This window comes from Caloenas nicobarica, chromosome 25 (assembly GCF_036013445.1).
Source record: "Caloenas nicobarica isolate bCalNic1 chromosome 25, bCalNic1.hap1, whole genome shotgun sequence".
Classification (NCBI taxonomy): Eukaryota; Metazoa; Chordata; class Aves; order Columbiformes; family Columbidae; genus Caloenas; species Caloenas nicobarica.
In genome coordinates, this window is record NC_088269.1 from 5,023,135 (window position 1) to 5,049,757 (window position 26,623).

A 26,623-nucleotide genomic window follows, 5' to 3' on the forward strand; every position below is an offset into this window, starting at 1 on the left:
AGGTCTCCCTTGACCCCAAAGCCTCGCACCCTCCTCCCTTCTCCCTCCGAGCGATCCCGGCAGCTCCTTGATGTCTTCTCTCCAGACAGAGCCCTCTTTGTGCTGCCGGGGCCATGGAAGGGAAAACCCCGCGGGTGCCCCCAGAAAGAGGAGCTGGAAGAGCCGCCTCTGCCCTCCCACCCATCTCCTCTTCTCCTAAAGGCACATGCAACCCCTCCATCCCCAAAACACAGACTGAGGAGGGAGCCTGGTTGCCATGATGCTTCCCTGATTTAAGGAGCTCCCAGTGACACCGGCTATAAATTCCCCTGGAATAAATTCTAAACGAGAGGCCAGGTAGCTGCCTGCTCCCGATAACGCCGGCGCGGGGCTGTGCCACGAGCGGTGTCTGCGGTGGGAGCGCTGCTGGGATGAACCCGAGCTGTGGGGACAGCAGTCGGGTGTCACCTCGTGGGGACTGGGTGACCCTTTCCCTTCCACAGAGCCCAGCCTTGAGCCTGGGAAGGCAGGAGAGGGAGATAAGGTGAGGCTGAAGAGCGGAGACGAGAGGAGAGCAGTTCCCTCTTCTGGCCAAGGAAGCGCTTTCCCTCTGCTCGGCTCCAAGATGCCACTAAAGCAGGTATTAAAGCAGGTATTAAAGCAGGTGTTAAAGCAGGTATTAAAGCAGATACTAAAGCAGGTATTAAAGCAGGTATTAAAGCAGGTACTAAAGCAGGTGTTTGCCTTCCTGAGGCAGAGGAGAGGTGCCCGGTGATGGGATGAAGCTGCTGCTGTTGTTCCTGCTGCCGAGATCCCGTCTCGGGTGCAGGCAGGGGATAAGCACAGGCACAGAGGGCAGATAGGAACAGCGGCTTCTTTGGGTCAGGACTGGCACTTTTGGGTAATCTTATGGCAGGAAGACAAGCGTAACACCCAGGGCGACGAGCCACTCCGAGACCTGACAAAATTACAGCGATGCTGGGCAGCTAAGGACACTACTTTTTGCTGCTGTCTCCATTTAGGCTCTGTGAAAGCACGGTAACATCCTGCTAAGTCAGAGTCTATATGTTTGGAGTTTTTTTTCTTTTTTAAAAGAGAAGCAAAGCCAGGGAGAGCAAAGAGCAGGAAAAGAATAGGACAAGGAAGGATGTTGTTAAATGGGAAGCCTCACTAATGCGTATTGCTCTGATCTGTTGTTTGTCATCTCCCGCTTTCTTTCTGCCTGAATCTTTACTCCAAGAGCAGCGTGACCGTGCGTGCTGCTCACCGGGGTGATGTGCCAGGGGGTTTCTCGAAGCCCCTTGCTCCCCAGACAAGGCTATGTGAACTGGGGAAGGCTTGGCAAGGTGGGGAGCACATGCTGTGTGGCTCAGCAAAGCGGGGCTGCTCCCTCCAGCTCCCCCCCGGCTCCCCTCCTGCTTGAGATGAATGGAGCGGAGAATCCTCCTCCGTGCCGCCCATGACCTTCACGGATTTGGGGCCAGGCCCCCCCGTCGCTTGCACTTGTAGGGTCCTGAGCCCAAGTCAGGGATGGAGAGAGGGGTGAGAGGCAGGGAGGAAGAGGAGGAGGAGGCTGGGAGCGTTCTGCAGCAAGGACCCTGCCCGCTCGCAAGGGCTGGGGAGCAGGAGAGGGGTCGGGGTGACAGTGACCCCCGTTCCCAGCCCGGGTGGGGGGCAGTGGGGCTGGGTGGGGGAAGGTGCTGGGTGCTGGGAAGCTGAGCTGCCTGCAGAGCCTCCGACGTGAATGAATAATCCCGCCGGCTCGATGTGCATGTGTGCACATATATGTGTGTGCGCGCACATGTATGTGTGCGTGCAATTCCTCCCCCAGATCAGCTGGTAGATCCCCATTTGTTCGCGGGCCCCCCTGCCTCCCTCCTCCCGAAATCTGGTGGCATTTCACCCATCTGGGAACAAGCCACCCACAACCCCTGTGCCCCGTGACCCGACGGGTCCCCCTCTGCCGCCATCCCCACGCTCGGAGCAGAGCGGGGGCGGCAGGGGGGTTGGAGTGGGGGGATCTCGCAGCAGCGGGGCTCCCTGGGGGGGTTCCCCGTTGCGCACAGGCAGGTGCATCTGCGGAGGGTTGCAGGGAGGGATGGAGGGATGGAGTGATGGGGGGATGGAGGGATGGAGGGATGGAGGGATGGAGTGATGGAGGGACGGGGGGATGGAGGGATGGAGTGATGGAGGGATGGGGGGACAGAGGGATGGGGGGATGGAGGGATGGAGGGATGGGGGTCTGCACAGCCCCCCCCCGGAGGAAGGGCGGCGGAAGGGCATCCGCGGCTGCGCTGCCCTCCGCGCTGCGCGGCCCCCGGGCCCGGCGGAGAGAGGCGGATCGGGGCGGGGAGGGGACGGGCGGCACCGCCGGCTCTGCCCCCTTCTCCGGGGCTCGGCGGAGCGCAGCCGCCCCTCGCCGCGCCCCCCCTCGTCCCACCCCCGGCAGGCAGAGGCTCGGCACAAGCCGCCGGGAGCCCGGCGGAGCGCGGAGCCCGGGCGGGGATGCGGGAGGCGGCGAGCGGCTGAGGCCCCGGCTCCGCGCCGGGCGGAGCGCACCCCCCCGGCCCCCCCTCTCTATTGCAGCCCACCGTCCTCACCCGGATTTGGGATCTACCTGGACTCCTTGGGAATTATTATTCTTTTTTTCTTTTGTTCCCCTCTTTTTCTTTAAAAAAAAAGAAAAAAATTGCACACGTGGAGGAACGCGTGGATTTACTAACATGATCTTGGCAAACGCCTTCTGCATCGTCCTCTTCGTAGGTGAGTGGCCCCGGCGGGGGTGCCCGCAGGCCGGGGGGGGCTGATGTCGCCTGGCAGGGCAGGATGGCAGAGGTGGCGTGTCCTTCCCCGGGCTGAGGGGCTGGAGGGAGGGACCGGCGCTCCCCGGAGATGGGGTTTGCATCAGGAGAAGGACGCGGATTTTAACTGGGGACAACTTTATTTTCCAATTCTCTATCAAACTTAAAGCGGGGATGGGTCCAGGGGGCCACGACACGACCCCAAGCGCCCCAGGGGGGCAGCTCCCGCCTCTGGCACCGCACGATCGCGATCCGCGGGAGCGGGTGGGATCCGCAGCCGAGCCCTGTTCGGCTTTGATCCCCTTTCTCCTTGTGGATTTGCATTTCGGAGGATTATCTACCGCTCTTGCCCCCGCCACCCGTGTTTCCCAGCGCCCCCCAGCCCCTCCTGCCGTGGTTGCTGAGCCCCCACCTGCTCCCCATTCCTGGGAACTCGGCATTGAGAATCTGCTCGGAAAGTTGAGCTAATTGCATGTGTGTGTGCGTGGGGAATTGCTGTCCCTTCTGCTGCAATTCGAGCGTGTTGCTTTAGATCATGTGTGAGTTATTTAGGAGCTCTTGTCTCTGCCAGGAAGACAAGCTTCACATTTCTAGGGCAGCCTCCGCCAGCAGCGGGGAAGGTGCAGCTGAAAAAGGGGAGAAATCAGAAATCGTGGTGGGTCTGGGGTGAAACAGAAGTGAATGAGAAAGGTCCATTCTTTCCCTCCAGCGAGGCTGGGTGCACGCAAGACCGTGACTCGGTTGTGTGCCGTGTCGTGCTCCAGATGCCGTGACACACGCTGCATGTCAGGGGGTGTGTGATCCCCAGCAAACTGCAGCAGCGAGCGCCCCGAAAAACTCTGCGGAGCTGGAGGAGCATCACCCTGGCTGCGAGGCCGGGGACAAGGGACAGGCAGCGGCTGGGGGAGACTTGAAGGTTGGCAGAACAAACCTCCCTCCCGAGCATCCCGCGGTGCGGGGCTGGGGGTGCGGGCAGAGGGACCACCGTGCATGGGGGTCTCGGCCTGAGTGATAGGGGGGCTGAGCCCCGATTTGGGGTGCCCTTCCCCATGGCCTGCCAGCAGCAGGGCGTGCCAGGGGGCATCAGGGTGGGGGGATATGAGCCCTGTCTTTTGAGCCAGGAGGGATGTTCAGGGGCAAGGCGGGCGGCACAAGCGTGGGCAAGGGATAGGAAGGGCTCTCCAGCGCTGACTGGGGGGCAGCTGGCCGCTGTCTGTCTGTACACATGTCTGTCTTGCCACTGGACGTCTCAGGAGTGAGATCTGGGAGGACAGACACCTCCAGGATGCCCCACCTAAGGCATCCGAACCGTGGTCAGTTCACCCTTGCAAGGGAGGTTGCATGAAAGCAAAACCCTCTGCCCCCTTTTCTGGGTGCTGTGAAGGTCTCATGGGTGCGGGGGGGACGCTGGGCGGGGAGGCTGTACCCCCCAGCCAGAGGAGCTGTGACACCCCGAGCAGTCATCCCCGGGAAGCCGTACCCCAGACTCAGCTTAGGGATGGGGTGCCCAGGGGGGCTCATCCTGCTGCTTTCCCAAGCAGCCCCCCCATGACGTGAGGAGCCCAGCAGAGCGAGGCCAATGTGGAGGAAGCTCAGCTCCTCACATCTGGGCTCTTCTCTCCGATGAGCCAAAAAAGCCCTTTGGTTGGGAGAGAAGGATCAGAAGGATCACTGCCACAGCGGCCAGGCTCCGAGGCTGCACGTTCCTCAGCAATTTTTTTTTTTTGAGTTGTGAGGATAAATATTTACCTCTAAAGCTGCCTGTGTCCCAAGGTCTTTGGCAGGACCAGTGAAAGGAAACATGTATTACAGCTAGAAAAGAGGCAGCACAGCCTGATGCTGCTGGGGGAAGCTGTGGGAGCCAGAGGAGCGCGGGGCCGTCACGCTGTTTGCTGCCTGCTTGTCGGAGCCTTGTGCATCTGCCTGCAAACCCTCGCTGTGCTCCGACACCCCAGAGGCTGCTGAGGATTAGCTTTAAATTCTCTGCAGATGTTTTATTGATATGAGTTTAGCGAGTTTGTGTCTGTGAGGGGATTTCTTTTGGGTAGGAAGAAAAAAACACAACAGCCTGTCCCTCCATCCAGACGCCTCTGCGGGGGTCTGTGGAGCTTTATTCAGCTTGGCGGTGCCGGGAGCAGGAGGAGAGAAGGGTCCCAGGAAAAAACACCCACCTGGCAGCCAGGGCTGGGCATGCAGCTGGATTTGGGGGGACCAAGCGGGGAAGGGCTGTGTCTGCCTTTCCTCCCCCGGCGGGATGGATTTGCACCATGGATGCAGTGTGGGATGCTGCAGGCACCCCCCAGGCTGCCGAGGGGACACGCAGCACCCTGCTCTCTGCAAGGTGACAAAAACCTGGAGGCCGGGGCCACCTTGCCACTGTGTATCCCTGTGGGCTCTCCCGCGAGTGGATTTACTGTTGGGCTTCTCATCCTGGCGTGAGTGCCTTGGCAAGGATGCTCCATGTGGTCCAGCACCTTTTGCATCAGGGCAGGTGTCCCATCCCTGCCTCCCCGCCTGGGTGGCCCCTGGAGCCAGCGAGGGGACAGGAGCTCAGCTGGAGGATGGCATTTTGGGAAGAGGCTTCACGGCATTGGCTGGAGAAGATGGAATTGGAGCCAAGAACTGGGCTAGCTCGGGGCAGAGGGCTCGGAGTGAGGACCAGACGGATGAGCAGCTGGGCTGGGCAAGGGCGGCGGAGGAGGAATGGCACACGGTGGAGCTGTGGGATGGATCTCCATGCCCAGGAGACCTTTGCCTTGGGGCCGACGGCTGCAGCAGGAGCAGGTTGTCCCAGCTGCTGTGCTGGGTGCCTCAGGATGAGGTTTCCTGGCGTGTAAAGGTGCAGAGCTGGCTCCTTCCTCCTCGAAACACCAAAGCATCGTCCATCTCATGGCAAAGAGCTGGCACTTCTGCCCTGAGGAGCGTTTGGGGGTGCCTGTTTCTCCAGTGTGATTCGACTGCTCGTGGATCCTGCCTGCCTCCCGTGTGGAATATAATCCTGAAAGGCCACAGAGGGCCTTCCCAAGGGGCATCTGCCACCCCAAATCGGATCTAACGTGGGTGTAGGGGCTCTGCACTTGGTCATCATTACCAAGGCACCTGCCAGACCTCTCCGAACCCCACGGTGTTTGTTCGAGAGCATTGAAGACCAGGAGAATGGAATCTGTTCCTTGGGCTGATCACAGATGTTTCCACCCAGGGCTGCTCGTTCATCGTCAGTGGAGCCACCCGAGCCCCGAGCATCCCGTCTCCTGTCCTCTCCCCGTGGCTCCAGGAACATGTCCCGGCTCGGCGAGGTGGGCAGAGGCGTGTGTGGCCACTTGCTCCCCTGGCCACTTGCTCGCATGGCCATTTGCTCCTGTGGCCGCTCCCCGCCATGGTGTGCAGGAGGCAGGGGACAGGTGTCCCCCCCAGGGTGGTGGCAGGGGACCAGCCCTGCCTGCGTGGGGGAGATGCTGCTGGAGCTGAGCGCCCGCCAAGCCGGGGAGCTGCCTGTGTGTCCTGGCAGGTGTCGGGGCGGGGGACACACGGGTGGCCCTTGTCACATGCCTGTAGGTGTCACTGTCCCCCTGCCATACCCGGCCAAGCGGTTGGGAAGGGGCTGGGAGCTGGAGGCTGAGGTTTGCTGTGCATGTGGCAGCCAGGGGACGGTGGAGCAGCGATGTGTGTTGGTGATGCACGAAGGGGGTCACCCCCTCCATCACCCTCTAGGGCGGCCGAGGATGCGGTCCAGGTCCCATCCTGCCCATCTCTGCCTGCTGCAGGGCTTGACACAGGACACCATCCAGGGAGAAGGGTTTGTACCAAACTGCAGCCCTGCCAAAGCCCATTGCTCAAAAACCCATGAGTCACATGCCCAAGAAATCCCGTGACAGGCCTGAAAACGATGAGCCACAAAAATAAAAACCAAACAGGAACAGGCTGAGAGGGTTTGGATGGACTTTCTGCTTCCCCTGACTCTTGAGGTCATGAGTTGGAGGTCCTTGTCCCCAAGCACCATGGCTGGAAACACGCTGTGGTTGTTCATTTGCTGTTCGGTCCTAATAAGAAACAGATAGTTCCATGGCATCACGTGGCTCCGGGAGCCGAGGCGTTGGGTTAACCCTCCACCTTCTCTGCCCCAGGACACGGGGCGCGTCCCCCTGCCAGGGTGTGAGAACAGGAGGCTGAGGGGAGATCTGATCGGGCTCTGCAGCTGCCTGAAAGGAGCTTGGAGCATGGAGGGGGTTGGTCTTTTCTCCCAAGTAACAGTGACAGGACCAGAGGAAACGGCCTCAAGTTGCGCCAGGGGAGGTTGAGGTTGGATCTGGGGAACAATTTCTTCCCCAAAGGGCTGTGGGGCATTGGAACAGGCTGCCCAGGGCAGTGCTGGAGTCACCATCCCTGGAGGGGTTGGACAGACGGACATGAGGTTCTCAGGACATGGGGCAGTGCCAGGGGTGAGGAACGCTTGGACTCGGTGAGCTTGGTGGTGTCTTCCAACCAAAATGATTCTATGACTCTATCCCGCCTGCTTTTTTGGGCCACCAGCTGGATTTTGGCTGGGGTGATGGCTGGGGACACTTCCAGGCTGGGTTTAGGCACGATGGAAGGATGCTCCCCCTCGCTAGAGCAGCCCCAAGGCGGCTCTAATAGCAGAGAGCAGTCGGGGACAGCGGGCTGATGGGGAGGGGACGCGAGGGTTTCACCCCCTCCCCGGCCACCCTCCCTCACCCCTCTCTGCCCTCATCTCTCCATCCCCTCACCCAGACGAGATTCTGCGCTCGCTGGCCGGCCCCCCGTCCCTCCCGGGGCAGGACCCCCATGGCTGGCGGGTGCCCGTGGACTGTGTCCGAGCCAACGAGCTGTGCGCGGCCGAGCCCAGCTGCAGCTCCCGGTACCGCACGCTGCGGCAGTGCCTGGCCGGCCGCGACAGGAACACCATGCTGGCCAACAAGGAGTGCCAGGTGGCCCTGGAAGTGCTGCAGGAGAGTCCCCTCTACGACTGCCGCTGCAAGCGAGGGATGAAGAAGGAGCTTCAGTGCCTTCAGATCTACTGGAGTATACACCTCGGGCTGACCGAAGGTAACGGGGAGGGGGTCCGTGGGGTTGGGATGGGGTGGAGGGTGCTGGGGGAGCCCACGGAGGGTGGGGGTCTAGAGGCAGAGGGTGAAAGTGATTTTGGAAAGGATGGAGAATCCGTGAGGAATTTGAAAGCTAAAACTCACCTGAGATGTGGAGGCTCAGAGCTGAACCATCACAAGCCTGGGGCTGATGTGTGATGCAAAAGCTTTTCCGTCAAGGAAATAATAATAATAATGGCCTCAAGAAGGGTTGTCAGGCATTGGAACAGGCTGCCCAGGGCAGTGGTGGAGTCGCCATCCCTGGAGGGGTTTAAAAGGCGTTTAGATAAGGTTCTTAGGGACATGGTTTAGTGCTAGAGTTAGGTTAGTGTATGGTTGAACTCGGTGATCCTGAGGGTCTCTTCCAACTGAAATGATTCTATGATAATAATAATAATAGTAATAGTAGTAGTAATAATAATAATAATAATAATAATAATAATAATAATAATAAAATAAGCCCTCTGAGTGAAATGGCAGCCCCTCGTGGAGCAATCACTGCCAGGAGCTCTGCCGTGCGCATCCCCAGCCAGAGGGTCCCATCCCTTCCCCCAGCTCTAGGAGTTGGTCCTGACCCCGCGCGAGGTTGAGAAGCTCCCAGGGCACCTCATGCCCAGGTTAAAATGGGCTGAGCAGCCCTTGGGGACAAGTGGCAGGTCCCCCCCGCCTCTCACCTTGCAGAGAGGTGATGCGCCAGCGCCGGCCATCGCTGCAGCCGGGCGAAGGAGTAAATCAGCGGCTGGAGCAGCGCAGGTAATTGAAATTGGATTTTTGCAAGCCCAGGGCTGGTTTCTCCGAGGAAGGCGGCATCACCGGCTGCCCGAAGGCTGCACCCGCCACCCCGGCTCCTCTGCGGGGGTATCACTGGGGCTGCCCGGGGGCTCGGGCTGCAGGGGGACAGTTTGCTGGGCTGGGGGGCTGTGAGGGGCTCTGCTGGGGCTGGTGCTGGTGTCGGTGGAGTTTGCTTTGCTCTGTCCCCTCCTGCCAGCCCTGCAGCTCTGCCAGCACCTGGCTGGCCCCAGACTGGGCAGGAGCAGAGCCAGCACCAGTTTAACAGTATAGATCACTTTAATGGGTTTACGGCTCGCTCTGCACATGGAAGCTCTTAAATCCAGCTTCAGCTTGTGCAAAATTGCCTGCACCAGAGCCAGGGGGTCGTGGCACCATCCTCGCAGGGACGCGGTCCCCCGGCTGGTGACAGCTTGGGAGCAGACAAACCCGCGGCCACCAAGTGTGTTGGCAGCTTGGCCTTGCTTCCCATGATTTGAGACTTTAAAAATGCCTCTTCCTCTGCTGTTCCTTCGTTACCCGGGCTGAAAGTCACCTCCTTTAGCCGGGGATTCGTTTGATGAAGCCTGCAGAGGAGCCTCCATCCCCAGCATCCCCAGTTCTCTGCGCTGGGATGGAAGCCAGAGGAGGAGGTGGGGGGGCTGGAAGGGTTTTGATGGCTGTACCTGAGCACACAGCCCCCCCCAGGGTGAAATTACCTTGGAATCTGGGTCAGCGTAAAGGACTAGAGAGCCCAAAAACCAGCCCAGAGCAGGAATTACCACTTAATTGTTCTCTACCCCTCATTAGCAGCCTCCATTCGGCGATTTCAGAGGGCTTTGCAAACATGAATGAAGGATGCTTTAGTGCTTAATGGGTGCTCCAGGACCTGGACTGGAGGAGGAGGTGGGAAGAGAAGTGATTTTACCGGCTCTTTAAGGAGCAGTAGAAGCTTCGGGGTGTTCCAGCAGCTCATATCTTTAATATGCATAAACCAGTGAGTGTAAAAGAGATGAGGAGGCCAAGGTGGATCCCAAGCTCCTGCATTTTAGCAGAGATGCTGTGCTGGTGGCCGCCCGTCCAGCCCCTTGGCTGCGGGAGCCGGGCTGGCCCTGCCATTAGGGAGGGCTGCTTTCGCTCCAGCCTCATTCCTGGGGGTTAATTGCATCTCAGCGAGCTCAGGAAAAGTCCGCTGCCCTTTTAATGCTCCGTAATTTTCCTAGCAAGCAGCAGAGTTCAGCTAGTATTTAATTATTTATTGCATTGGCAAAGCAATATACCGGGAGGTTACAGTGTTTCCTAAATGCACTTTAATAAAGGTGCTATTTGTCATCGGAGCATTAGGAAACCCGGCCAGGCGGAGGGGTTGGCCTGAAGCGGGAGGACTTTGCAGGCTGCCCGGGGTGTTTGCTTCCCCGTTGTGCCTGTGTAGTGTCACCCAGCATCACCCAGCATCACCCAGCATCATCCAGCGTCACCCAGTGTCATCCAGCGTCACCCAGCATCACCCAGTGTCACGCAGTGTCACCCAGCATCACCAAACGTCACCCAGTATGACCCAGCGTCACCCAGTATGACCCAGCATCACCCAACATCACCCAGCATCACCCAGCATCATCCAGCATCACCCAGCGTCAGCCAGTATCACCCAACATCACCCAGCGTCACCCTGAGGGTGGTGGCGAGGCCAGACATGGGGTGACGGGCTCCCAACCCACGGCTCCTGGAGTCAGCCTACCCTGGCATCCCACCGGGGTGTCCCCAGCTTGTCACCCCACTCCGCCACCCCAGATTTCCAAGGAAGGGCTTTGCGGAGCTGCTGGGCTCGGATAAAGCCCTCCCGCATTGCCCCCCACCTCTTAATGAGCTTGTTTTCCAGTGCAGGGCTTCAAGCAGCTCCTTAATTACAGGGGATAAATGCCACCGCCTTGGGCTAATAATAATTTGTTAGGGCAGGGGTGGGCTGGAGTGGTGGGGGCTGCCGGGGGCTCCCCCGCAGCGAGGGCACCCAGGGAATCGATGCTCTGGGCTGCAGGTCAGCCCCTGACTGGGGCTTTCAAAGTCCAGCCATTGATTTTTTTAAAACAATATATATATTTTTTTTTCCTGTGGCTGCTGAGGTTTAGGAGAGCATTTCCTCTCTTAGAGCCATGGTCAGCTCTCCTGAAATCAGCATCTTTTGGAGATACACAAAAGACCAGCAGAAAAAGCATGGGAAGCCGCATCTCTCCATCTCTGAGAGATGAGAGTGAGGGGGTTTGCTCCCAGTGGGGGACAGACGGACGGACCGTGCTCAGGTTCCCTCCGGAATGTGCGGATTGCGATGGATGAGCCCCTGGGGAATGTGGCGTGGGTGGGTTGGTGGGGGGGATGCTCTGGTGCGCGAGTGATGAGGGTCTGTGTTCCCTCACTGCAATATTTCCGTTTTCCCAAAGCGCATCAGAGGCAGAGTGGAGCTGAAAACAATCCTTAAAGTGTTTTTTTAGGCAAATGCTTATTTTTGAAGCCACAAACAACAAAACACAATCCAGGGTTGAGTACAGACCCTAAAACTTCCAGCTTGCAGCTGGCCCGGACTCTGCGGACGTCGTCACGGAACGTTGACCTTTCCAATCTAAATTCCCTCAACTCTTGAGGTCGGTTTGAACGCAGCTGCTGCCAAACCTGCCTTGCACAAGGAGCTGAGCCTGTGGCAGGACACAAGCTCCCAGCCAGCAAGAACTAAGCTGAGCTGGACCAAAATGGGCTTTTCCTTTTATTGCAGGGCAGTGCTTTAACAGCTTTTTGCTTTTCCCTTCCCAAATCACAGATTGCCGTGCTGGGGGCTGCCCGCGCCCATCTGTAGCCTTGGTGGTGACTGAGGTTATTTGCCGTGGTTTTTAATTTGCTTTTTTCTCCCCCGTCTCTTTCTTCCCTCCCACTCTAGGAGAGGAATTTTATGAAGCTTCCCCCTACGAGCCGGTCACCTCTCGTCTCACTGATATATTCAGACTTGCTTCAATTTTCTCAGGTAATAAAAGCAACACGCTTCCGCTGTTTTATCTCCTCTTGCCCGTGAATATAAACCTGTTATCGAGCTCCCTGGCAAGGAAAACCTGCAGTTCCTTCCCCGATGGTTTGGTCTGAGGAGGCAACCCTGTTTGCTGTCCCTCCCCAGGACAGCCGGCCTCCAGCCCAGCCGTGGGATGCTGCTGGGAGAAGGATGTGGAGTCCTTTGGAGCATCCTTCTGCATCCTCCTCTTGACCCTTCAGAGCATCCCTCTGCCTCCTCATCCTCCTCTTGACCCTTCGGAGCATCCCTCTGCCTCCTCATCCTCCTCTTGACCCTTCGGAGCGTCCCTCTGCCTCCTCATCCTCCTCTTGACCCTTCGGAGCGTCCCTCTGCCTCCTCATCCTCCTCTTGACCCTTCGGAGCATCCCTCTGCCTCCTCATCCTCCTCTTGGGAACCCAAACTCCACCACCATCCTCAGGAACTTTTTTTGCCATCTATTTCCATGACAACCCTCCCCTCCCTTTTCAAATTAGGTCAGCGATGCCTTGGTGTCCCCTCACTCTTTCTCCTCTTAAACCCTTTCCCCAAAAGTTTTGGGGGGTCTCTGTGTCCCCGGACCTTGCGGGGTGCGCATGAGGTGGCACCGTGGGGACCCCACAGCGATGCCGTGTCCCCCCCGGGGTTCGCAGCCCTGCCGCAGCCACCCCAGCTCACTTGGGGACATCTCGGAGGATGGCTGTGACGTCCCGTCCCCTCGCTGCCCTCACCCGCCGGCTCTGAGCTCCCGGAGCTGATTTGCCAGGGAGCTCAGCGCCGTTTCGGGATGACGATGCCGCCCCCCTCCCGTCTCCTGCACGCCTCTTTGGATTACATTAGCGTCAAGGAAATATTTTAGCTGCTGGAAAGTATGAAAAGCAAAGTGTCTGGAGAGGGGGATTAAATGCTCATGGGTTGATTTATTCATAAAAGCGAAGCGAGAGGAGAAGGAAGCCTGTCTGGCAGTTTTGGGAGCTGGGGGAAGGGGGGAATTGGCTGTTGTTATGCTCCAGATATGCTGTGGCCATCGCGATGGCCTCGATGCCTCTTCCACGCCTTCTCTGTCCCTCTGGTTTGGGGTCAGAGTGGCTGCAGCCACCCCGGGACCCCCAGCCCCAACCTGGAGCCCAAGCCATGGAAGCAAACGAGCCGTCAGTGTTGTTTCTGGCTAACGAGGCAGAGGCAGAGCGCTGCTAATTGCCCGTGGGGATAGCGGAGGGATTACCCGACCTTTTTAGAAAGAAGAGGACGGCTGGTGGCACCAGGTCTCCCAGCGCCGTCCCTTCCCCAGCTCCTCGGCCCCCGTTTCCTTCTCGCCTCATGAAATTTTCATGCTCGTGCTTTATTAATGAGCTCCCCAGGAACCGTGCGCTTTCAAGCAGCGGCTCTATTAAAATGCATCCAGGTCCCCGCAGGTCTCGGGCAGGGCAGGGGCGATGATGCTCCAGGGGATTAGACGATACACCGACGTTTTGCACAGATCCCACGCCGGTGCCAAGCCACCACGCTGGCTCTTCACCGCTCGCATGACACGGAGCCGGGATGGATGCTCAGGGCATCCCCCCAAAACCAGGAGCTGCTCTGGGCAAGGAGGAAAGAGAAGCCATGTGTTCCCCATCCTCTGCAAGGGACTTTTTCCCCTTCTGGCATCGGTGTCATGAGCTGTGTCCATCCTCAGCCTTTGGCTGCAGGGACCCTGTAGCATCATCCGGGCTGGGGGGTTCCTGCTGTTTAAGACAATGAGACAAATTGGGGTCCTGTGCTGCAAATAACACCCCCAAATGCTGCTTTCCTGCACGGCAGCCCCCATGGGCAGCTGGGGGGGCGGAGGGAGGTGGGAGGGGGATGCTGGCCCAGGCAGCTGCCTGTCATTTGCTAATTAGCAGAGCCCTACAAATATGTCTGTTAGGGAGCCCTGCTTGATGCTGCTGTTTGTCTTTGCCAGCAGAAGCTGGGAGAGAGTGGAGGAATCCGCGGGCTTGGCCGGGCTGCGGAGGGGAGGAAATTAGGGATGAAATGGCTGGTGCAGTCAGGTGCCTTCTGAATTAGCACCTGGGCTGCCAGGGGTGATCCATCATTTTGACAAAAAAAAAAAAAGGAAAATTCAGCATTTGTTCCCAGGCAGTGGTTTGGCTTCGCCCATCCTCTCCCCGTTTGCTGACGGTGGGGATTCCTGGGGAGGATGCGGGATCTGGCTGGTGGCCGCCTCCGGTGGCAGCCTTGTCCCCATTGTCCCTGTGTGGGCCAGGGGGCTGGCTGGGGGTGACCTGGTTTTGGGGGAGCCCCAGGAGAAGACATGGGGGCTGGGGGACCCTGCACAGCTCGGCAGATTATTCTGCTTTGGAGCAGGCTGAATAATTAATAATTATTCTTTGAATAATTGCCAAGAACAAAAAAAAAAAAAAAAAAAAAACAACTTGTGAATTCATGGCATGAATTATGCACCGAAGACTGTTTGACCGAGTCTCCCCGGTGTGTATTAACCCCTTCTGTGCTGGAGGAGGATCTCAAAATTGAGCAGGGGCATGGGGATGAAGGTTGGGGAGACCGCAGCGGGGCAGGAACAGGCTGCGATGAAGATGCCAGGGGGGTCACACCAGTGCCAGCCCCATTCCCAGTAGCATCTCCCCAGCTTGAGGGCATCTCCCCATCCTCACCTCCTCTTCCTCCCCGCGCAGGAATGGACCCCGCCACCACCTCCAGAAGCAACCACTGCCTGGACGCGGCCAAAGCCTGCAACCTGAACGACAACTGCAAGCGCCTGCGCTCGGGCTACATCTCCACGTGCAGCAGGGAGATCTCGGCCACCGAGCACTGCAGCCGCAGGAAATGCCACAAGGCTCTGCGCCAGTTCTTCGACCGCGTCCCCAGCGAGTACACCTACCGCCTCCTCTTCTGCTCCTGCAAGGACCAGGCGTGCGCCGAGCGCCGGCGACAAACCATCGTCCCCTCCTGCTCCTACGAGGACAAGGAGAAGCCAAACTGCCTGGACCTGCGCAACGTGTGCCGGACGGATCATCTCTGCCGGTGAGGGATGCGCTGGGCTCTGCGGGGGCTTTTCCCAGTGCTGGGGGTGATCTGCTGGCCATGGAGGGGATTTTTGGGGGGCTGTGGCTGGGTTTGGGCGCTCTCTTGGTGCATAACCCTCTTCCAAGTTCATCGCTTGCATCTTCCCAACACCGCATGGTGTTCGCCAGCGGGGTCTCCTCCAGCAACAGCTGGATTCTGGGTGTCAAATGGGGTGGAGTTAACGGTTTTTAGCTGTTCACGGAGAGGTTTGTGGGCTCAGGAGTGGCCTTGAATTGGTCCCGTTTTGCTGTGGGGTGAGCTTGTGGGTTTGTGTGGGGCTGCGCGTGGTTTGCAAGTGGGTCAGTGCCCTCCGGCATGGCTCATCTGCCCCAGCTGGGGTAGAAATGTGGGGCTGGAGCTGCTGTTCTGCTGTGAAAAGTGGAGCTGAGCCCCTGGGAACAGCGCTGGCTCTGTCCCCAACCTGGGACCGCTCCGTCTCCCCACGCTGTGGAGGGGAAGAACGTGCAAAAGGCACGGCAGCAGTGGGGGCACCCAAATCCCTCGCTGTGCTTCCAGCATCCCCAGCGAAACTTCATGGCAGGTGAAATCTGCTTTTCTCCCTGTGGCAGAGCAAAGTTGGGAGATCAGGCTTTTGTTCCGTTATGAAACTCATTATTCATACAGCAAAAAACCTCCCGTCACCCTCTGGCGGCTGGATCAGCCTCATAAAGAATATGTTTCCTATGAGGAGGAGGGTCTTTTTTCCATTGAGGTGATAGAGTTTCCCAGAGCCTGGTGGCAAAATAAATAAATAACGCGGCTTCAGGTCCTCCTCTGGCTGCAAGAGCGAATGTGTTTGAAATGTGGGAATGTGGCTTTTTATCAAAAAGTAATACAATCAGCCAATGTCCATGAATAAAAGATACCGGGGCTGCGCTGAGCAGCGGGCAAATTAATGGGAGTACCTCTTTGTCAGCGGGCCTGATGCTCAGACATTAAAAGCTGTGGATGCATCTGCTCGGGGCGGGGGAATAACTTGAATTAGCAGCACGTTGCGGAGGACTGGAGAGGCCACGGAGCTGCCGAGCGTTAATTACAAGCCCTGAAATGAAATTCTGCCAGGAAGAGAAGGTCCCGTCTCATCTTCTATGGTCCTTGCTGCTGTTTTCTCCCCTGCATCTCTGTCTGGAGGGCTCGTGCAAGCGCATCTTCCCCAGGGATGCGGGAATGGTCCTGCCTGGTGCACACACGGACATCGCATCCCCTGCAGTCACAGCTCCCGTTGCTGTGGCTCTGGTTTCCCACGTTAAAGCTGGGTATGGACTCACTCGCCAGCTGAACCCCTTCTCCCACAGCCTCATCTCCTCCTCCATGCACATTCCCAGCATCTCCCAGCTGCTCCAGGCTGAGAGTGCCTACGAAGCCCTGCAGCTCAGTGAAATCCTGGTTGAGCACCATGCGGGGAAATGCAAACTCCTCCGGCAGCTGCTGTTTGTGCTTTTTTGAAAGGTTTTAGGTGACGTGGAGCTGCCATGTGTTTTGGGTGGATGAAGCTTGGTGCAAGCGGGTCTCGTTCAGCGGTGATGCAGAAGTCCCTGCTGTGGGCTCGGTGCTTGGAGCTGCTGTGCTGAAAGGGCTGCACCCCGTGCAGGGGTCTAAAAACTCTGGTGCATGGGTGCAGGACCCCTGGAGATGCTCTTGTCCCGCTCCAGGAGCCCTGGAGATGCTGCTGGTCCTGCTCTCGGTGAGCAGCTTGCTCTGCAGTTCTGCAAAAGCCCAGGGGAGTTGCATCCATGTGCAGGCTGGGAGAGTTTGCTCGTTTGGCATCCCCTTTGCTGAGTGGCTCTGGGCTTGGTTTGCAGGGCCAGGGTGGTCTGGGGGGGCCTCTCCTCTCCCGCCTCTCCAAAGCCCTCTGCATTTATAAATACCAAAGCATTGGCAGGCAGCTGCTGCCAAGATCATCACCAGGTGCCGGGAATGTGTACAAATAGAGCGTGCAGGCTTTGTCCTCCTTCCCGTGGCATCCGCACCCACCGGCCTCCACCCAGGAGCAACTGGGCATGAAACCCCCCGTGTCACATCATCCCGAGCAAGCCAAGGCTGGGCTCTGCTGTGGGATTTCCCCTCGATGTCTGGTTTTATCGGGCCGGCATCGCGGTCTGATGCTCGTCCTCCTTATCTGCATGTGGGACTGGCAAGGGCATTGAACTCTGAAGTGGATCAGCAAGCTGCTCCGAAACCCAGCGCTGACAGGAGATGAGATAATGCTCCCGCACGGGCTGCGAGTGTAATTAAGCCTCCTGGCTGAACGCCTAATGAACGGCAAAGCCCTCTCTACTGGGATAGAGCCTTGCAGGGAGATTTTTGCTGCCATCGGTGCTGAGCTGGGCACGTGGGGATGCTCCTCATAGGGGGGGATGCTCCTCGTAGGGGAGGATGCTCCTGCAGGACACAACCCACCCTGACTTCATGTTGTTTCCTCCCCGAAAGAAGCCACGGAATTGCGGGAGAGGGCAAATTAATGGTCTGGCATGGAAAACAATAATTCTGGAGGTTTTCCTGGCTTGCTGCTGCTGCTTTCCAGCTGCACAGGGCCGGTGGTTAAATGGTCGTTGGACATCAGCTCCTGTCCCACCAGCGGTCACCAAGCTGGGGAGATAGAAGCCACCAGCTCTCCCATCACCACCGGTGGAAGGTGATGTTCTCTGAATGCTTTCGACCAGGGGATTTTAAGCAGTGGGCAGCGTCCTGGTGTGGAGCAGGGTCTGGATCATCTGGGGGTCCCTGTGAGGAGGAGGAGGGTGCTGTGCAGCCCCCCATTCTACGTGGCCCTTCTGAGGACACAAAGGGATCAGGACGAGTCCCCCGAGCTCCCGTGCATCCCGCCTGGGCTCAGGGATTCAACCTGTGCCCTTCCCAGGGCTGGGGTGCAGGATTTGGGTTATTCTGGGCTCAAATCCTGCGATTTGCTCTGGGCGAAGCCATTCGAATGGCCTTGACCTGTGAGGCTGCTAAAAAAAATCCCCTGTGAGATGCCCCAGCCCCTTCGCCCGGCTCCCAGCCGCGAGAGCAGGAGCAATCAGGCTCCGATCGCTGCAATTTGTGAAGCTTTTCGTGCCGGGAAGCTTTTCCCAGCACCGCGGCGGAGCCTGACAAACTCCCCGAGCTTTGTGTCTGATTGCAACGGACAGGTTTTAGCTCCCAGAATATAAAAACCTTTTTGCAAAACACTAACCTCAGCTAAGGGGAAAGGGAAGGAAAGGGGAGAAAAGAGCTGATTTCAGCAGCTGCAGTTTGCTGTATTTTTCATCTTGCATCAGCAAGTCAGGAACACAAATAATCTGGTTTTATATGCTTCAGTGATGCTGGTGCTGAAGAATTTCCCAGCCTCCACTGGCTGTAGCTCCTCAGCATCCAAAAGCAGGGTGATGTTTCATTTCCCTGGGTTTTCTCCCCATTTTTTCGGTGTATTTGTGCTTGGGAGAGGGACGGATCCTGCCCAGCTCCTTGCAGGGCGCCTGTGCCTTTGTGCATTGGCGAGGGCATTTCTGCACAGCAGAAACCGGCTCTTTTTGGCTGGGGTTGGGATGCTAATTCAGGAGCGATGCCCCAGGGAGGGGAATCTTTGCTTCATCACCTGAGGACCCACAAGGGAGACTTGGCTCGGGGTTTGTGCGAGGGAATTGGATCCAGGCTGCCTTGGTATTGATTAAACACCAAACATGGGAGCAAAACGCCTTTTTCTTTTTTTTTCTTTCTTTCTTTTTTTTTTTTTTTTAACCCACGTCCTCGTCTTCACGCCCTTTGTTTAGCGCAGACAAAATGCCATCTGTAATGGATGCTTCTTTGATAAACAGCGGAGCGGCAGCTCAACTTTCTCATTATGCCGTGTAATGAGAGCGGCTCAGGAGTACGGTGGCCACATCGCTGGCTGCGAGGAAGGAGGAGGAAAAACGCTCCTGGGTTGAACGGCGGCTCCGGGAGCCGGCAGAGGAGCAACGCTCATGTCTGGGGGGGTCACAGGGACAGCTGATGTGTCCCCAGGGTGGGTGGCTGCACCAGGGCTGAGCAACGGGGGGAAGCCTCCAAATCCGACCATAAATTAGCAAATCTGCGAAGGTTTTGGCCCAGGGGATGGATTGGGGTGGCCCAGGGGATGGATTGGGGTGGCCCAGGGGACATCACCCCCCATATCTCTGCCCTGGGACCCCGGGGGACCCTCGTGTCGCCGCAGCTGGACGGGATGTCTGGGCTGGGCGGCCGCCTGGCTCGAGGCGAACCGCGCTCTTAACACAGTAATAAGTCAATTCGCGCTGAATAATTAAATAGAGAGCCTTCATAAGTATTGACTTAATGTGACAGCAAGTCTATACTGACTCAGGGTTTGCTTATGTAAACACAATCTCCTGTTCGGCTTAGTTAGCAGTTCAATGAAATAGAACAGTCCTTCAATTAAAATCAAATGATGCGTGCGTTTAATTCTTCCCTTCTCTTACCGGGTAATGATAGGGTTTGAGCATAGGCAAGAGGATAGGAAAAAAAAAAGTCTTTCAACTGCTTTTATCTGTGATGAATCAAAATGCGATGTCCTCAACATACATATGAGTAACTAAACTTTTTAATTAACAGCTCCTAACTTAGCAGTTGGTCTGTTTTCTGGTTGTCCTCAGTTGTTTTTTCCTCCTCGTGCTGGCTTAGCTCTGCTTACTCCACTTGGGGGATCTCTGCTTTGCTTCTCTGTGGTTCATTCTTTTTTGCCTTTTTCCTGCTGCTCCATCTCCCCGGGCCCGGAGCAGCTTCGGGACGGGGACCAGTGTCCATGCTATGGAGATTTGCTACAGCAGAGAGGTGATTGTCACTGAAAACCAGGAATAAAACCCTCCTGGCTCATAGCAGAACAGGTGACTCCAGTCTCCAGAGGTGGCAGATAGCTTTTCCTGGATAAAACAAATATTTCCATTGAACTCTTTTTTTTTTTTCCCCTTGCGAACTATTTACTAGCTTCGGTAGAAGGTCATCCAGAAAAGTGGAGTTTTGCTCTGGTTTCCCTCATTTCTTCAGCTGATGCCCATCCCCAGGGCTCTTTGCATCACCTGCCTACTGCTCTTAGTGTCTGAGGCTCATTTTTATTTTATTTTTTTTTTTAATCTCAGCATCTGCTGGCTTCGGCAGCGTTCATCTCCGGCAGGACGAGCAGGCAGAGCGAGCGCTGGGGGGAGGATGCCCAGCGGGCCCGCGGGTTTTTCGTGTCTTGCTGAGTTTTTACATGTTGTCGCAGCTTCTTGAGCATCCCCGGCTCTGCGGGGGGGGCGAGAGGCGCGTTTCTGCGCCGCCGCTCGACGCTCGTGTCTATTAAAGCCATTTTTCCTTGGTCCCCGTAAATTGCCTGTGAAAAAACACGTCTCGAGTAATCTCCATCTCGGACATTTTCTGCATGAAATATTCAAGAGCCTGATACCGTTCGCTTTGATGGTTGGTGAGTTATTACCAGCGCAGGGCTTTGGATTTCTCATAGGCATGTGGTGATGGGAACAATTAGCACCCAATTAGGCACCTTGCATCTGTTCTGGGGATTTTTTTTTTTTTCTGCTTAAAAAAATGCAACCAACAAGCGGAAAAAATAAAACCGCCATGAAGAATCCTTTGCTGTGTAGGTAAGTTTTAATGTCAGGTTGAGGGTGTCTTGCTGGCGCTGGCAAGTGCTCCTGAATTTCTCTGTGATAACAAAGGTGGGAGATGAGTTGGCAGCTGGGAGCGATGGGATGGTCCCCACAGCGATGCACAGTGTCCCCTCAACGGGGGATATATGTATATGTGCGCTGCAGGGATGTGTCTGGGGGTGGGCAGGGAGAAAGGGGAATATTAAAGTGCCCAGAACTCTGGAGCTGCCTCCCCTTGGCACCGTCCTGCTCTTTTCACCCAGAAATCAAACATGTTTTTTAGATGCATCAAAGAGAAACAGCTCGTAGCCCCCGGCTTTGAAATCCAGCGCTTGGAGCGGGTTTCGGATATGATATATGTGTGTATATATAATTAATTTTTCTTAATACTCTTTTTTTTTTTTTTCCAACTTGGAGGCCTTTCGGGAAAATCCGGCACTGGCCGGGGCTCTGCAGCTCCCCACACCACCCTCTTCCTTCCCCATCGCAACCCAGCGCCAGCCCAGTTCTTCCCAGTCCAGCCCTGGCATTTGCTGGCAGAGACTGGCCAGACCCACCTGCTGCCCGGAGCTGCCAGCCAGCGATTTGGCACAAATTCCTCCTGTTTCTGCTAAGATGGACTTGGCTCCCTCTCCTTTTTCTTTTTTCCTTTTCTTTTTTTTTTTTTTTTTTTTTTTTTTTGCTTGGGCACTTAAAAGCAGAAATCTGATCTGAGAAGCGATGGGCTGGCTCCAGTGAGGTTTATTCCTGGCAGTTAGAGTCTGATCCAGCGACTGCAAACTCATTGTATACAGCGGAAAGAGTGACATCTGGCTTGGATATTCTGGAAAGATTACCAGCTGGCTTGTCATGTATTATGAAAAGAATAACATTTGCCTTAGAGGATGCTACAAGCCAGGAGCAGGGCCCCGGGGAGCAGCGTGACAAATTTGCGTGGCGCTCGGTGATGAACTTGCCACAGTTCTTTAAGAGAATTGACGTGCCTTCGCCTCTAATTTGGGGAGAGGGGAAATGCTGTCGGAAACTTTATTTATCTCCAGCGGAGGGGAGGAGGAGGGAGTCTAAATACCTTCCTGCAACGGGGATTGTGTGAAAGGAGCAGAGCTGGAGCTTTTCTGCTCTGCAGCACCCACCCCAGGCTCTTCCCTCTGCTCCCACCTTGCAAACGGGGAGCAAGACCCCTCGGCCCTGAGGTTTTGGCTGCAGGGAGGGCTGAGCTCTGCGAATGTCCCCCCGGCAAAGCTTTTCTGCATGTCCTGGGCTTTGCGCACAGTTTCAGCGAGGGAAACTGTGCCGAGAGCTGAGCACCAGCCCCGGGAACGGCTGCGGGATGGGAGCCCAGCCTCCCTCTCTGCACCGCTGCCGTGGGGAGTTTTTCTTTCCCCATGTGCTAAATCGCATGGGCGGAAAATAAATGTAGGTTTGGTGAAAATAACCTGCTCCTGGGATGGGTGAGTTGTGTTTCCAGGAGGAAGGAGGGGGAAAAGGTTTGCTCCTTGACTCAGATGTGCCACAGGAGAGCTGCAGAATCCTCCCCGTTTGTTTTTTTTTCCCTGAAATTGGTGCTTTAGCCCAAGGCCATCCTCTTTCCCCGTGTCACGGAGCAGCTGCCCCACACACCCCCTGGTTACATCTCTCCCCAAAGTGGTGCCGGTTGTGTTATTGCTGTTTATCGGCGTCCGACGTGTAGAAGAGCGTGGCCGTGGCCAGGAGTCCTGTCTTCTCGTCGGGAGCGCTCGAATAACCCAGACGAAGAGGCCGACCTTGCCCTGGAAATTCACAGCCTGTTGGGAGCCTGTAAGTGGGTCAGGCAGCTGCTGCAAGTGGGAAAATAAAACAGTTCACACCGCTGGCAGGTGAAAACCGAGCGCGACCTGCATCCCCGGCCATGAGAAGCAGCAAAAAGAAGGTACCAAGTGGCTCTTGCCAAAGCCCCAGCTCAGCCGGGGTGATGTTTGGGTCCCCAAAGGGCCAAGGGGTCCCCAGAAGATGCTCCGCTGCTCCACAGAAGCTGTTTGCATCGGTGGCTGTGAAACCCTGTGACCTGGAAAAAAACCTGGTCACGGGTGGCTGGAAACAGCCAAAGTCTGCAGGAAACCAGCACATTCCCGCATGGAGCATCCCGTGCTCTGGTCCAGCTGTGATTTGTTCCCATTTTGGTCCTTTCCCCAGGACGGAGCCCATGAAACTGGAGCTCAGCAGCAGCATCTCTGCTCCACCCTGGCGTTTCGGTGGCACCTGGATCCCCCCATTCCCTCAGTGCACTTGAGATCTGGGACGATGAAAAGTGCCGGGTGGATGTAAAGTATCAATGCAGATCCCTTCTGCTTCATTCAATCACTGCTTCATTTGTTCTTCCATTTAATTTGATAAAAAACCTTCTGAAAACAAATCGTTCCTATTAAAAAAAAAAAAAAGATAACACAATTTCTACCCTTTATTTTCATCCATTCTTATGGCTCTAGGCAGGTACTGTTGGATGATTCAGTCACTGGTTGGACAAAGATGACATTTAATTAAGAAGGAAGGAAAAGGAAGCTAAAGAAAATAATGTATGCCTTCTTCTTTCTATATGAAATGTGGAAAAAAAAAGAGCTGAGGAGATTTTCTGTTGTGAAATGCAAGGTCTCATCTACAGTGTCAGCGACTTGGCGGCTTCGCAGCGATTCCTCCCTGTGATTGAGATCCAGCCCGGGCCACAATTCAGCCTCGTGTCTGTTCTTTTAATGACTGAGTCAATCTGGAAAACTGCTGCCCATCCATCTGTCCACCTGGTCCATCTGTCCATCCTCTTCTACATCCTTCTCCTTTCTTTATCCTTCCACTTCGGTGATTCAATTCATCCCGAGAAAAATCTGCAGAGCATCATCTGCAAAGCTTGGGTTTGTGTCAGCACAGCCAAATTGCCCATACACCTGGAAATAACTGCGCTGCCGTCGCTGCTCCTGCTTTGTCTGTGCATTACGCCGAGTGGTGAGAGAAGATGAGATGGAGTAACCAAGCCAGTAATCGAGTTTGGGGCAGCAATCCTCTTGTCCCTTCTTTATTCCTCCTGGTTCTGCTTGGGTTTTTTCCCTCCTTCACTGCAAAAGAAAGGAAAATGTAAACCCCAACCTCAGGCATTTTAATTGCACTCTAAGCTTTAACATTTCAGAGGGAAGATAAAAACAAGCAGTGAAATTTTACGGTCGTGTAATGAAGCTGGGGAGCAGCGCGGCCAAATGAGGCTGTGAAGTTTATGGTGTGCCAGGGAGGTGAGGAACGGGAAAGGATGGAGCCGGGAGGTGGAAAACGGGAAAGGATGGAGGCAGGAGGTGGAAAACGGGAAAGGACGGAGGCAGGAGGTGCAAAATGGGAAAGGACGGAGGCAGGAGGTGCAAAATGGGAAAGGATGGAGGCAGGAGGTGGAAAACGGGAAAGGATGGAGGCAGGAGGTGCAAAATGGGAAAGGATGGAGGCAGGAGGTGGAAAACGGAAAAGGATGGAGGCAGGAGGTGCAAAATGGGAAAGGATGGAGGCAGGAGGTGGAAAACGGGAAAGGACGGAGGCAGGAGGTGCAAAATGGGAAAGGATGGAGCCGGGAGGTGGAAAACGGAAAAGGATGGAGGCAGGAGGTGCAAAATGGGAAAGAATGGAGGCAGGAGGTGCAAAATGGGAAAGAACGGAGGCAGGAGGTAGAAAACGGGAAAGGATGGAGGCAGGAGGTGGAAAACGGGAAAGGATGGAGGCAGGAGGTGCAAAATGGGAAAGGATGGAGGCAGGAGGTGGAAAACGGGAAAGGACGGAGGCAGGAGGTGGAAAACGGGAAAGGACGGAGGCAGGAGGTGGAAAACGGGAAAGGATGGAGGCAGGAGGTGCAAAATGGGAAAGGATGGAGGCACAGGGGTCCCATACTTGGAAGCTCATCCCCAACAGGGTGGTGAGCCTCTAGACTTCATTTAGTTCTCTCTCTAGCCCATTTATCCTCTTTCATCTCCTTTAGTTTTTTTTTAAGTCACTCCTGGCTGCTGAGGAGCAGCAGGGGTGCAATCCCGTCCCTCTGCCTCTCGCTCTGTGCACCCAGGTCCCGACTGGCCGATTTCCACGCCAACTGCCAAACCTCCTTCCAGTCCCCGACCAGCTGCCCCGGGGGCAACTACCAGGCGTGCCTGGGCTCCTACGCGGGGCTCATCGGTGAGTGATGGGGCGGACGGGATGGGGAAGGGTCTCTCCCACCACAGCCCCTCATCCTTTTCCTTGCCCGGGTGCAGGTTTCGACATGACCCCCAACTACGTCGACGCCAGCCCCACCAGCATCACCATCTCGCCCTGGTGCTCCTGCAGAGGCAGCGGGAACATGGAGGAGGAGTGCGAGAAGTTCCTCCGAGACTTCACGGAAAACCCTTGTCTCCGTAAGGTTCTTCCCCATCCCCTTCCTCACCCTGCCCCGTCACCGCCAGGGTGCAGCACCCCCATAAGCATCTCCTACCCCCATAAGCATCTCCTACCCCCATAAGCATCTCCTACCCCCATAAACATCTTTTCCCCGCCAAGGAAATGCCATCCAAGCCTTCGGCAACGGCACCGACGTGAACCTCTCCCCCAAGAACCCCTCTCCCCCCGTCACCCTGCCACCGAAGACGGAGAAGAGCCCTGCTCTGCCGGACGACATCAACGACAGCAACACCATGTACGACACGAGCGTCATCACCACCTGCACCTCCGTCCAGGTAGGAGAGCCCAAACCCTGGGGTGCGAACTCGGGCGCACCTCCCCGCCCCGAACCTTCCTCTTTTCTCCTCTCCAGGAGCACGGACCGAAGCTAAACAAGTCCAAAGAGCAGAGCCTGTGTTACTCAGAGGTACGTTTGGGGCAGGGAGGGGGTTCCCGGGAGCTGTTTCCCACTGCAAGTGGCTTGGGAGGGATGTACCAGGTGAACAGCATCCTGGGGACCACTGGTGATCACTGACGAGAGGGCAAAAAGAGTTTTCCAAGGTTTTCCCCCAAAAGGACCCAACTGAAACCCCGCTCTCCCCTCGCCCGCAGACCCAGCTGACCACGGACATCATGCCAGACCAGAAGACATTTGTGGACCAGAAGGCAGGTGGCAGCCGACACCGGGTGGGACAAACCCTGCCCCTCGTGCCCGTCCTGCTGCTGCTGCTGGGCTTATAGAGGGACGGGGACACTCACACGAGCTCCATCCCCACGGGGAAGGGAAGGACCATCTTGTGCCGGAGACTGGAATCGCTCCCAAAAACCCGGGATGCCGATCCCGGGCGCACTGGGAGGCAGGAGAACCCTCACCGCGCTGGGAAACTTTGGTGGTTTTCTTCCTGTTTTCATTTTTCCTTTTTTTTTTTTTTTTTTCTGGTCTTTTACGGTACATTGAGTTTCTTTTTGGAAGCAGGAGCCCACGGCTCATGGCCAGTTTCCCCCCCATGTGCCCTGCAACAAGGGATCCAGAGATGCCAGCAGCATCGGGGAGGGAAAATGAGCATCAACCAGAACTTTGCAGAGGTGGTTTGCAGGAGGTGACACCCCAGGCGTGCTGGGGGCAGCGAGGTTTCCACATCGGAGCATCCCGGAGGACGGACGTGCTGTCGGGAGCCTCTTCTGCATCCTCCGAGCTCTTGACATTGTTATTGGCATCCTTTTTTTTTTTTTTTTAATTTTTAATTTTTCCTGTGGCTGGCGAGAGTCTTGAATTGGAAGAGAAAAGAAACTACTATTCAAACGTTGTGAGGTTGTCCTGATGTTTTCAATCTGTCACTTGGAGGGGGAGATTTTTCTTTTCATTTTTTTAATCAGTCAGATTTGGGTTGGGATGGGATCTGACCTGTCGGTGGTCGGAAACCACTGTGTGTTCCTCTCTATTTTCTTTCTTTTATATATACATATATAGTGTATGTATATACTGTTCACCTATACCTACATATATGTATGTATATACACAACCATATACATCTACAGTGTGGCTTTTTAAATTTCCTTTTCTCCTTTATTTTTAAAAACAATGCTCAAATGGCAACAACAACTTACAAATGTATTATTGTAAAGTTTATTTTTTTTAATAATGTCTATAATGGAGAAAAAAAGAATAAACCAAGAACAACCAACCAAGGAACGAAGTGGCACCAAAAGCAGAGGATCCACCTGAGCCCGGGGTGGGGGGACGGGGGCTGTTCAGCTGCAGAATTCAGGGATTCGGGTCAATCAAAATACTTTGCAATGCTGCAAACAATTCCCTGGCTGTTTTGCTCCGGGAGACAAGCAAACATTTCAAAGGAGCTGAC

At 55.9% G+C, this 26,623-nt stretch overlaps 1 protein-coding gene across 1 annotated transcript; it reads left to right on the plus strand.

Moving 5' to 3' along the window:
* Positions 1-2,507: 2,507 nt before the first annotated feature.
* GFRA2 (GDNF family receptor alpha 2) lies at positions 2,508-26,313 on the plus strand. The gene is made up of 9 exons (XM_065651679.1): positions 2,508-2,742; positions 7,530-7,844; positions 11,577-11,660; positions 14,358-14,706; positions 24,412-24,521; positions 24,599-24,739; positions 24,882-25,057; positions 25,135-25,188; positions 25,374-26,313. Exons 1-9 carry the CDS (start codon positions 2,703-2,705, stop codon positions 25,500-25,502), a joined length of 1,398 nt encoding a protein of 465 aa, XP_065507751.1. The 5' UTR covers positions 2,508-2,702; the 3' UTR covers positions 25,503-26,313.
* Positions 26,314-26,623: the final 310 nt, after the last annotated feature.

Coding starts and splice junctions, on each gene's coding strand:
- GFRA2 (XM_065651679.1), top strand. CDS start 2,703: ATGATCTTGGCAAACGCCTTCTGCATCGTCCTCTTCGTAG. Junction 14,707..24,411: donor CGGACGGATCATCTCTGCCG/GTGAGGGATGCG, acceptor CTGTGCACCCAG/GTCCCGACTGGCCGATTTCC. Junction 24,740..24,881: donor CACGGAAAACCCTTGTCTCC/GTAAGGTTCTTC, acceptor TTCCCCGCCAAG/GAAATGCCATCCAAGCCTTC.